Raw genomic sequence first — 13,333 nt, 5'->3', positions numbered from 1 at the left:
TCAATCCAAGATGGCTGCCGAACCTTGTGACCGAGGATATCATGAATTTAAATTCTGCTTTCCATCGTCGACCCGAACAAGTGTGTGAAGTTTTGTGTAAATCGGATAAAGTCTATTTTTCTATCCAAGATGGCCGCCAAACCATGTGACTTCTGAGGTAAAAATTTTTACCATGTATGCAGACTTGAGCGAGGAAGGCACTTGCAAATTTTCGCTTCGATGGCTTATGAAATACCAGAGAAAACTTTATTTAATATTTTTCTTAAATCCAACATGGCGGCCAAACCATGTGACCTATCACTTTGAAATTAACAAACTTGCATCGCATACATGTCACGAATATAGTTCTGAAATCTCGCCTTCATTGGACCAGCGCTTCTGGAGAAGAAGATGTTTGAAGGTTTTAGGGTTTTTTCAAGATGGCCGCCAAACCATGTGACGTATCAACAACAAATTAACAAACTTGAAAGAGGACCTCAGGGGGAACGTGCGTGTAAAGTTTCGCCTTAATCTGCATAGCCGTTCTGGAGAAGAAGATTTTAAAAAAAAAAACACTAAAAAACAAGATGGCGGCCGAATTACGTCATCGATGACGTCAAAAAAAACATTTTCGTCAGTGATTTTTGGCGTAGATGATGCTCAGAATTTTTCAGATTTTTCCCATATGGCGTTCTACTTGACGAATTTTCACCGGTATATCGCTTCACCTATGACGTCACGAAAAATCACACGTGTTCCCCATAGGGAGCTTAGTAAAATGTATCAAACGAAAATTTTTTCCATTGCACGGTTTCCGAGATACAGATGTCCAAAGTTTATCGCTTTTTTCAAGATGGCGACCGTACCACGTGACCAATGACGTCATAATTATAACGTGATTGTGCTATCAAAAAAGATACATACTATGGTGAAAATTTCCTGTCGATCGGACTTAGTGTTCCAGAGAAAATGATTTTTAAAGCGAAAAAGGGTGCAAAATGCCGGCGGAAGAATAATAATAATAATGCGTAACTAGAACTGCCACTTTATAACTGCTGGCAGTGATGACCGGGTACCCAGAAGTGCCTTTGACACAACTGATACAACATGAGACTTAAATCAGAGTCGCAAAGTTTTGCATTGACAGGATAAGCGGTGCCAGAGAAAACATTATTTAATGGTGATACAAACACAGGCCTGCTTCGAGACAGCGCGGAACAGACGAGTTACGAACCAGGCAGCACAAAACGTTCAATTTCGTTATTACTGGCGACCAGATTCAAATAATTAAATAATTCTGGCTGCCAAACCACACGGCCGATCAGGTTGAAATTTTAAACTTTTGTTTCACATGTAGCCTAAATTATAAATATGAAGTTTCGCATATATAGAAGTAGTGGTTCCAGAGTAAACATGAATTAATATTTATCCTTCAATCTAAGATGGCGGCCAAACCATGTGACTTGTGACCTCATAATTTTTACCATGTATGCAGATATCATGGACGATGACAGACGCAAATTTTCGCTTCGATAGGTTAAGCAGTTCCAGAGAAAACATTATTTAATATTTTTCTTAAATTCAACACGGCTGCCAAACCATGTGACCTATCAATTAGAAATTAACAAACTTGTATTCCCTACTCATGTGCAATAGGGGTGTGAAGTTTCCCCTTGATCAGATCAGGTGTTCTGGAGAAGAAGATGTTTGAAGGTTTTAAAGGTAAATTCAAGATGGCCGCCAAACCATGTGACCAATCAAGAACAAATTAACAAAGTTGAGAAAGGACCTCATGGGGAATATATGTGTGAAGTTTCGGCTTAATCTGTCTTGCCTTTCTGGAGAAGAAGATTTTAAAAATTTATTCATTTTCAATCCAAGATGGCTGATGAACCATGTGACCTATGACATCACAAATTTAGATTCTGCTTCCTACTGGGTATTGGAACACGTTTATGAAGTTTCGTGTTAATCGGTAAAGGTGCGTTTTTCTATCCAAGATGGCCGCCAAACCATGCGACGTGTGACATCATAATTTTTACCACGCGTGTATACACGACGGTAGATGATAATTGCAAACTTTCGATTCGTTAGGTTAAGCGGTTCCAGAGAAAACATTATTTAATATTTTTCTTAAATCCAAGATGGCAGCCAAACCATGTGACTTATCAATTCGAAATTAACAAACTTATATCGCCTTTCCTGTCCCGAATATAGTTCTGAAATCTCCCCTTCATTGGGCTAACGCTTCTGGAGAAGAAGATGTTTGAAGGTTTTCGGAGTTTTCAAGATGGCCGCCAAACCATGTGACCGATCAAGAACAAATTAACAAACTTGAGAAAGGACCTCATGGGGAATATATGTGTGAAGTTTCATCTTCATCTGTCTTGCCCTTCTGGAGAAGAAGATTTTTAAAATTTATTCATTTTCAATCCAAGATGGCTGCCGAACCTTGTGACCTATGATATCATAAATTTAAATTCTGCTTTCCCTCGTCGACCCGAACAACTGTGTGAAGTTTCGTGTAAATCGGATAAGGTCTATTTTTCTATCCAAGATGGCCGCCAAACCATGTGACTTCTGAGGTAAAATTTTTTTACCATGTATGCAGACCTGAGGGAGGAAGGCACTTGCAAATTTTCGCTTCGATGGCTTCTGAAATTCCAGAGAAAACATTATTTAATATTTTTCTTAAATCCAACATGGCGGCCAAACCACGTGACCTATCACTTCGAAATTAACAAACTTGTATCGCATGCATTTCACGAATATAGTTCTGAAATCTCGCCTTCATTGGACCAGCGCTTCTGGAGAAGAAGATGTTTGAAGGTTTTAGGGTTTTTTCAAGATGGCCGCCAAACCATGTGACGTATCAACAACAAATTAACAAACTTGAAAGAGGACCTCAGGGAGAATGTGCGTGTTAAGTTTCGCCGCAATCTGCACAGCCGTTCTGGAGAAGAAGATTTTTTTAAAAAAACACTAAAAAACAAGATGGCGGCCGAATTACGTCATCGATGACGTCAAAAAAAACATTTTTGACGATGAATTTTGGTGTAGATGACGCTCAGAATTTTTCAGATTTTTCCTATATGGCGTTCTACTTGACGAATTTTCACCGGTATATCGCTTCACCTATGACGTCACGAAAAATCACACGTGTTCCCCATAGGGAGCTTAGTAAAATGTATCAAACGAAAAAATTTTCCATTGCACGGTTTCCGAGATACAGATGTCCAAAGTTTATCGCTTTTTTCAAGATGGCGACCGTACCACGTGACCAATGACGTCATAATTATAACGTGATTGTGCTATCAAAAAAGATACATACTATGGTGAAAATTTTCTGTCGATCGGACTTAGTGTTCCAGAGAAAATGATTTTTAAAGCGAAAAAGGGTGCAAAATGCCGGCGGAAAAATAATAATAATAATAATAATGCGTAATAATAATAATAATAAACAGAAGGAAAACAATAGGGTACCCTGTACTCACAGGGTACCCTAATAATAAACAGAAGAAAAACAATAGGGTACCCTGTACTCACAGGGTACCCTAACTAGAGAGTTTATAGAACACTTTACCCCATGAAGTGTTAAGGTATATAATTCAATTTAAATAAAACAATGATTTTAAAGGTTGTATCAAAAAATTCGGAATTTTGGCACCGTTGAAGCTATCTTGTAAACCACCTTATTTAACATGTCCCAGCACTGCAAAACTGGAGTTTTTTGGAAGCAGAAGCAAAGCGATTTGTGTTCTAAAGTGTTCAAGTATATACGTATTAAATTTAAATAAAATAATGATTTTAAAGGGCGTAGGAAAAAAATCTGGAAGTTTGTAGCCGTTTGCGCAGTGGCTATTACACTACACTATCAAACGCATTACATTAGTTATTTGTGCCTGTTTGTGTCCTTTATGACGTCCATAAAAACAGTAAGTTTTGAGGTTGGAATTATTTTCAATTTTGTTTGACTGCCACGCAGGCAAACACTAAAAGAATTATCTTGATCCTCTCTGCGCATGTGTGATTTGGCCAAATTCAGAGCCAAAGTACTGCTAAACTGCAGGATTTTCTTTTCCTGATTCATGTTCTGATTAGTGTTCAAAATATAACATTCAATTTAGATTAAGTTTTTCCTTGACCATAAACTTACGTTTGTGGATGGATGGACGGACGGAAGTGAAGTAATTGCTTAACCCCACTTTTTGCTTCTCTTGAATGGGGTAATAATAATCATAGTTACAGGCCCATACCCTTTCCAGAGCACCAAGCTGTATGATGACGAGTCAAAAACATTTGGAGGCAAGAACCAATCTTGAACAGGTAGCCACTCCAATACAGGACACTTGACTAAAGTTGCAGGATTTTTTTTTTCCAGAAACTTCGGAAGGTTTGCAGGAGAGCCTAGAGGTATGCAAACTCATGTAGAGCTGTCTACCCTTTATTTGAATCTTGGCCGAGCTATAAACTGTCATCCTGGTGTTTCACAGACAGAGCATCAATGTGTGTGGGTCCTTCAAATGGACATTAAACTGGGCGGTCACATCTGCCAGCAATAGTTGGTGGATATTGAAGAAAATAACAATCCCACAGTGCCCTTCATGAGGGGTAGACGACTTATCGTCAACACCTTGAACAAATTAAAACTTCCTCTAACCTACAGGAGGCACGGCATGAGCAGGACCATCATGTCTCTGCAAGAACTGATGCTAACACGGGGCCACGTGTTGGATACAAATGACGACGACTAGGGTGGCGACAATAACTCGCCTCTTCATGAAAGACGCCGTGGGATCTTTAGTACAATCCACCAACAACCACTGCGTGCAAAACTCCAGCATGACAGTGTTGAAGTAAACAAACTGTTGAAGTAAATAACAATAAGAGGGTCATTTCATAGTACCAGTCAATACTTTGTGTCTGCCCATTGCCTTCTTTGAGTACATTCTTTCACCAAGCTTCCTGTATGTGACTGAAGCACTCTTGGAGGAATATTGTGCCAAATATCCTGCAGTACATACCACAGTTCTGTAAGGTTAGTTGAGCAAAACCATGATCTTTTCTTCTCTGTTTCCAGATAATCCCATGTGGCCTCAATGAGACTCATGTCTGGACTCTGGGGTGGCCATTCTAACACTTGGAGCACACCAACTGTACCTTTGTTCTCCAAATACTGTATTGCTACATTGAAAGTGCGTTTTGGATCATTATTTTGTGGGGAAATGAATCCTCTTTCGATTTCTACGAGGAACTGCATGTTGCTGCAGTATCTGCTTGTACTTCTCTATTGTTAGTGTCCCATTGATTACCTCCATCACCAAAGGTGGACGGAGGTTATGTTTTCACCCATAAATGTTTGTCTGTTTGTTTGTTTCTCTGTGAGCAGGATATTTCAAAAAGTTATGGACATATTCAGACGACATTTGGTGGTTAAGTTGGGTGTATGATAAGGACAAATTGATTAGATTTTGGCGAAAATCAGACTCCAGATCTGGATTCTAGAATTTTAAAAAATAATTCTTCACCATTGAAAGATGGGGCCAAAAATGGTATGAAGCACGAGATCTCAAAAAGTTGTGGACAGATTCAGACAAAACTTGGTGGACGTGTTGGGTGTGTGACAAGGAAGAATTGATTCAATTTTGGTGAGGGTCGGTTTGCATATCTGGCCGAACAGTGCGATATCAAACGTAAACTGTTCAGCCTGGTGGAGGTATGTGCTCTACCGAGTGCCATTCTAGTTTTCACAAGTTTTCTTTCTGAGCTACAACCACAGACATTCACAGAACCTCCCCTGTGTTTAACAGTAGGGTGAAAACATTGCATGACGTAATGTCCTACAGGTCTTCAGCATACGAACTGGTTTATCTTAGATCCAAAAAGTTCAACTTCGATTCATCAAACCAGAGTACCTGATTCCATTGTTCAGTCACTCAACATTGGTATTGCCTTGAAAATTTCAGTCCTTTCACATTATTCTGTGAAAGGTAGTTTTCACCTAAAGTAGTTTTTTTTTTGCTGTAACTCTACCATGGTGACCTGTTGCAATCAGCCTTCAATGCACGGTGTTGAATGAGATGGTAATGTTCAGGTCTGCTCTCATTTCATTTGTCACCTGTGGATTTTCTTCTATCACATAAGCTTGGCAAGTTCAAATGCTTGCCTTACCTTAAGACCCTATCACACCTTGACGATTTAGCTAGCGTATGCCGACGTATGAAAAATTTGTCGAAAATGCTGGCACACGTTGCATACGTTATGGGTAAGTTTTGTATACGTAGTATGCCGAGCTCATCGACAAATTTTAGGCATGCTCAAAATTTTTTGACGTATGCCAGCGTGTGACTCACACGTTCTGCATACGCTGGCCATAAGTTGTAGGCACGTTATGGGATCGTTGACACACGTCGACACACGTTACTTGTAAGTTACTCATAAGTCGAAACACGTCGAGGTAATGTTTAGCATACCCGAAACTTATTTCTAAAGGCCCTGTCACACCTTGACGTTTTAGCCAGCGTATGCCGACGTATGAAAAATTTGGCGAATACGCTGGCACATGTTGAATACGTTATGGGTAAGTTTTGTATATGCTAAGAGCACGCTGAAGCACGCTGGCATACGTCGTAGTATGCTGAGCTCGTCGACAAATTTTAAGCATGCTCAAAATTTGTCGACATATGCCAGCATATGACTCACACGTTCCGCATACGCTGGCCATAAGTTGTAGGCAAGTTACGCGATCGTTGACACACGTCGACAAACGTTACTTGTAAGTTACTGTTACTCATAAGTCGAAACACGTCGAGGTAATGTTTAGCGTACCCGAAACTTATTTCTAACCTATGAGTAACGTGCTTCGAACCTATGTGTAACGTATCTCCAACGCATATTGACGTATGTAGATGTATTTGATGTGTTCCGGACGACCACAGAACTTACTGAACGTGTTTCTAACTTGCATCTACCGTATAATGGCGTATTGGCGGCGTTTAGGGGAATTGGTATATACAAATGGGGTTAATAGGAGGAACCCGTCAGTGTCCCAGACTCCATGGTTTTTTTGTTTTTTTTCTTCGGCATGACGGTGATGTTGACACTTCGATTTCTAGTGTGGTTATGATTTAAATCGTTGAGCGGCAGCCTATTAATAGGCTACCCCACGTGATCGTCGGTGATATGCTGCCACGCTATACATAAGTTAGACTATCGTTGGACATAGGTTGTGAACGCCGACAACACGCGAAGCATTCGTTGGTATAAGTTATCTATAAGTTATCGAAACGTTCTGTGTACGTTACTAACACGTTATGCAAACGTCCAACTCGTTATGAATACGCCCAAAACTGAAAAAAAAACATCAATAGTTCAGCATACGCCAGCGTTTTACATACATTTTGATACGCTGGCTAAAACGTCAAGGTGTGAAAGGGCATTTAGAGAGGTTATTTTGGGTCTTCCTGGATTTTTTTAATTTTGGCAAATGTTTAATGGGGAAAAGCAACACAAAAGTGAAAATAACCCAAACTTTTGCATAATACTGTAGTATCTTTTAATCCTGGAAAATCCCACAGACTCACTGCCTCTCTCCAAAAGGGCCATCTGGCAAACCCTCCCATTCACTTTCTTCACAATCCTCTTGAAGAAGTTCAGTCACACAAACTTCTGGGCCTCACTATCAGCCATGATCTTTCTTGGTCAAACCTCTAAGTTGGCCTCCAAAGCCAGTCGCCACCGACTCGGCATCCTCCGCTGTGCAGTCCTTCCTGAGCATACCTGAACTCCTATCCACCTACAAGGCCCTCATCCACAGCTTAATGAAATACTGCTCTTCTTTTTGGGCTGGTGTCCCACCTTACACCTTGCTCAGCTTGATGCTGTGGAAACCAAGGCCTTCAAGATCATTGGAATCTCCGGTGCTGAAGCTGAGTCTATGGGCTTATCACTTCGCCATCGCAGACAGGTCGGCGGTCTCTCTGTCGACTACCACCTTCTTTCTGGTCTTGTACCGTCTGCTCTTTCCATGCTCTGTCCCCCTCCCACCCCCTCACCCCCCCCGCAAGTTTCTGCAAGTTTCTCATTATCAAGGTCTGTCAACAGCCTCCTTCTGGTGAAGCTCCCCAAATCCATAATCACTGCTCACCTCTTCTCATTCAATTGTTCTCTCCTGACAGCTGTTTACCACCCTCTCAGATCATCCCCCATCCAAAACAATGATCTTTTCTACCCCTATTAACTCTCCCCAAGCCCACCTCTCTCAAACTGTTCTGTTTTCCTTCCTGAGAATTTGCTTCTGTGTCCATCTTGTGCAACGCCTGTGTCCTCCCCGAGTCCTCATTCTTCCTTACATCCCTTATCTTCAAAGTCTCTCTTTGTCCCTCAACCACGCTGTTGTGTATTTCCCCCTCTCCTTCTGCTGTTCGTCTTGTTCTGTTGCATACTGATCTTTTCAATGTTCTCACTCCTCCATCAGCCTCGACTCTGTTTAAAAAAAAATCTGTGTGCATAATCAAAATATGAAATTATCGAGGACACAAAATACTCGATAATGGAAAAATAAGCAACGATAAAATGAGGACATTACATGTATTTTAAGCCTAGCAGGCAAAATTGTACCGCCAGGGGAAGAGTACCCTCATATGAAGAAGCGATAGAAGAAAGGAAGGCCATTCCATGAGCCTCGCTCCTGTAAAGGGAGGATAAAATAAATAAAAAAGGCACGTACCATGGAAGAACAAAATTTTGTGGTCCGTCATCCTCTCATAGATGGCATCAAAACGAGTTATTTCTTGTGGAAGGCCCTGCCAGAAGAAATGGATCCGAGCTGGTTTGGTGGACATCAGCCACCCGTGCTTCATATGTCGCCAGAAATAGCATCCTGTACCAGAAGATCACTTTATTGTTAGCCTCAACAATTGTACTTTTTATTTTGCTATTTTCATATTTTGGTACTCAAGTCTGAGATTCTGATTTCAGAACAAGAAATACCAGGTGCCAGAGATTATAGAGCAGTTAGGGAGTTTGCAAGTGCACAAAGTTCAGTTTTATAGATCTGACTAATGGTGAGAAAGCTTCTATGTGTGGAAATGCATCATCAGAACGACACAAAAATATACATCCGAGTTCAATGAGAGTGATCGCAGTCTGGAATTCCAGAAATCAATACCTTGTTGATTTGTCCGTAGTTTACCAATGTTGTTCTAAGTTTGTGTAAAACTACATGATCTCCTAATGCCCTTATTTGACATGCGAAAGTCGTATATGTATATGAGCTTGGCAATGAGATTTCATTTTTGCTTATTTTTTTCATTCTGATTTTTTTTTGCGGAGGAAAAAAAAACTTGCATGTTGTTTCAATGTTTTCAGGATCCTACATAAGCTCAGGAAAATATTGGTAACATGTTGTGTCACCCAATCAAGATGGAGTAAGTTAGACTTCAGTAAAACATGAAGAAGATTGTTCTTTGCCAAGATTAAGTCATAAATAAGCAAAGCCATAAATACATGAACACGGTGGAAAGGACTGAAACACACCACCAACAGCAGGGTAGGGGGACACAACAGAGGGACACTTAGAGAAAGAATGGACGAGGGGAAGAAACACCCCCAAAAAAAGGCTTTACACCTGTAACAGAAATTATGACCAAATGTCCCCATTTCCTCGTCAAAATCTAACCAGACTCGGTGAAGTCATGGTTAGAGCATCGCTCTGAGTCTGGGAGGTCGGTGGTTCAAACCCCGGCTGAGTTATACCAATGACTGCTTCCTTGCTTGACGTTCAGCATTTAAAAATATAAGAGCACAGATAGTTTTCAGAGGTCAGTATCCATGGGGAGGAGGAAATGCCTCGCTGGGTGCAGTGAGAAAAGTGGCGCCTTTGTTGTGACATCCCTGCTCACTAAAGTGCCCTGGGAAATTACATATATATCTATAATATATAACAGCCCTAACAGTTCCCAAAGCTCCCACCCCCCCCCCCCTTCCAAGAATAATTAATTGTAAATATCATCATTTTTAAACTAACCCTGTACATTCACAAGCCCCAGATATGTCCTTCCCATCAGTGTTCAGAAGCACTCAAACCAGATAAGGTCTTTCTCAGGGAGGTCTACCTGATACATCCAACTCCCACATAAATATAGCTGGCAGAAGCTCTGCGTATTTTCACGCCACTACGATGTCCTTTGCCAAAGAGTTGGTTACAGTTACTTGGTGATGATGCACAGCGTCATATTTCCGAGTGCAGATGTCCATTAAATAAATCACCAATCATGCCATGTTCCCAAGAACCACTCCCACAAGGTTCAAAGTCCATTCACTGGTCACGATACGTTGGGAGTTTGTGTAGCGCATGCCCGACCACTCAGGCCTTGCACCAGTCCACATGGCATGGGCAGCTGCCCCTTCGGTGAGCTGAGCAAGTTCTCAAAGTCTTTTGTTGTGCAGAGGCACAACATTTTCTCTCAGGGTATTTTCGGTTCTTTTTGAAGCTTTGTGAGCCATTTTATGAAACAATCCTCATCTTGCGCACACGATACACTTTAAGGTGCCCCAAACAACGCCATTTCTCAGGGTTTCTGTGTATGCACACTGAGCATTCTAGGATGGAGTATGTCATTTTGAAAGTGGTATATTTGGCCACACCTTGCGCAATTCTAAAAATTACATAGAAAGAGCAATCAGAGGTTTGAGACCCTCACCTGGACTTGTTTTGTGTGGTGTGTTGACGATGCATTGACAACATGAGGTTATGCTCATACAGTGGACAAACAAACATTTTCTGTTTCATAGAGGAGATTCATGTTGCAATCGTATGTATTTTATAGATGTAGTCATGTTTCGTACTTTGTCAATATATTCAGGTTACAGGGCTGAATCTGGGGGGGGGGCACCTGGAGCCCGCCCCACTCACCACCCTCCCTCGCCCTTCAAAAGTGATAATCACATGTATCAAGGTGTATATAACCGAAGATGTGGTCTTGGGATGTGGGTATCCCGTGATATTCCTTAGATCACAGCTGATATGGAACAACATCGTTCAACATGGAACAATTCAGTTTGTTCCCATGGTGGACACTTGATGATTAATGAATTAACAATTTCATTTATCATCGGAGATGTTTCTTTTCTCCTAACCAATGATGAACAAGGAAGTGGAATGCTATCCCAAGTTTCAGATAATCCAGAGTCCCTATCATTCTGTTTGAATTTGGCACTTGGTGTGTGTTTTCAAGATTCATGAACATGCTCTTTGACCGTGGGAAATTATCCATGATTTACAATGAGAATCAAATGTGTCGGAGAAGAAAGCTTTGTTAAAATTGATTCACATAGTCGAGATGATGAAGACAAATGCTCAGCTAATGGCAAAACTGTAATTCTGAAGGTCACTTCCATGTCAAACCTTGTTTAATACGTCAGAGACATTGATTTGTTTTGATCATTACATCATTTGTTTCATTATATGTAATGTCTGCTTTTCATTCAATTGGATTTTCATGATGAAACAATATTTAAAATAAATGTCGAGTTCTTAGCAAAACAAATTCATTAAAGTACTTTTTTTCAAAATGCATTAGAGCATTCATTGTTTATATTAGTTGGGCAACTTAGCATAACAATTGTGCATTTTGTTAGGAAAGCACCAAATTTGGCACACTCGTAGCCTCACATATTATGAACAGATTTGGATATTGGGCCATCTCAAATTCAGCCGCTGATGGCTGTGGCAGCCATTTTCCACTGCCATCAAAAATTTGAGATGGCTCGATATCCAAATCTGTTCATAATATGATAGGCTACAAGTGTGCCAAATTTGGTGCTTTTCTCACAAAATGCACAATTGTTATGCTATATTTAGCTAAGTTACCCCACTATATTTGAAGAGTTTAGAAAAAAAAATTTGTGGGAATAGTCCCACAAAAATGTTCCCCTACCTCTGCTCACTAAAATTATATTTTTCAGTCCAATGTAAATCCCCTCCTCCCCCCCCCCTACCTAATATCATGGTTCCACGCCTGAGTTCTGATAGTAGGTACTTTTTGATGCACATACATTAAACATACATGTACTCACATTCTAAAAGCTACATCCTTTTTATACACTCACATTCGATAAGTACGTACTTTATCGATGTATTCACATTCTAATTTGTACCTACTTTATCGATGTACTTCGTTGAAAAAGAATAACGTGTAATACTACATACCACCAGGTGGTGTTTATGGCATACGTTTGCACATAATCTGTGGACAAACAGACAGACAGAAAGACAGACAGACAGAAAGACAGACAGACAGAAAGACAGACAGACAGAAAGACAGACAGGCAAAACAAACGAATGGACCCATATGCAATTCCCTATAATCTGGTGAGGGTAAAAAGTTACAGGATCCTCCAACAAATACTTCATCTGCATTGGACCCCTTGGTGCCACCCCTGCTCAAAAAATGGTTGAGTCATTCACACTTCACATTCCCAGTAACTTTATTGTAATGAGTTGAGAGATATTGTTACGAGTAGTCATTCATCTGACACCCTCCATCCCCACTTCCCTCACATGACACCTCGTGCTCCTCCCTGGATAAACAGCGACATAAGAATCCCAATTCTTTCCCTCTTCCTACTGCAGCCCCAAATCAATATCTGGCAAATTCATCATACAACCAGAAGGAAGACATGGAGCTCCTCTGAACCATTACCTCTAGTTTGCTCTCATACATGTACCTTTGTGTACTGTGTCTAGAATTCTCCACACAGAGTTGAGGTTAAAAAGTAATGACGTGAATTTGTGATGATACTAATTGAGGGCTTATGTGCGCATTGAAGGGTTAATGGACATCCTGTGTTGCACTCAAGTAATTCAAATGCAAACATAACAAACTAGAAGGGCACTCGGTAGAGCGCGTACCTCCGCCACGCAATGCCTGATCCACGAGAACATATCGGGCCCAATACATTTTTGAAACATCATGCTATACAGTACAATATCGTTTTTGGCGCAATCTCTCAATGGTGAAGAATCACTTTACAAATTAAATAATTCTCGCATCTCAATCTGGATTCGGAGCTTCACCAAAATCAAATCGATTCGGCCTTGTGACACACCCAACCTGGCCACCAAGATTCGCCCATCCGAATCCGCCCACAACTTTTTGAGATATCCTGTACACAAACAAACACAAACATACCATATAGGCATACCATATAGGGTCTCTTTAACTTTAAAGCAGGTCTTCACCGCGCCCACAGCAGTTAAAGAAATGAAATGAATTTGTTCAAATCATGACTTTATCCACAAAAGAGTTGCTGTTTAACATAGAACAACCCCGGAGACATCGCAAAGTTGAAT

The 13,333-nt window shown here is 40.7% G+C and overlaps 1 protein-coding gene across 4 annotated transcripts in view; it reads right to left on the bottom strand.

Annotated features, from left to right (window-relative positions):
* MMP17 (matrix metallopeptidase 17) overlaps positions 1-13,333 on the bottom strand; it is an 80,490-nt gene that overhangs the window by 16,288 nt on the left and 50,869 nt on the right. For 2 of the 4 annotated variants that reach the window (XM_085858817.1, XM_085858819.1), the window contains one exon: positions 8,708-8,860. The exons of 1 other annotated variant lie outside the window; for it this stretch is intronic. In XM_085858817.1, coding sequence (XP_085714943.1) covers positions 8,708-8,860 — 153 coding nt within the window. Of the gene's footprint in view, positions 1-8,054; positions 8,464-8,707; positions 8,861-13,333 lie in introns of those variants that run through there. One more of the 4 variants, XM_085858820.1, reaches the window with a different exon arrangement.

This window comes from Eptatretus burgeri, chromosome 16 (assembly GCF_056783735.1).
Source record: "Eptatretus burgeri isolate ZD-2024b chromosome 16, Ebu_testis_v1, whole genome shotgun sequence".
Classification (NCBI taxonomy): Eukaryota; Metazoa; Chordata; class Myxini; order Myxiniformes; family Myxinidae; genus Eptatretus; species Eptatretus burgeri.
Note: the sequence above shows the minus strand (reverse complement) of the source record. Positions and strands in the feature narration are given on the sequence as shown.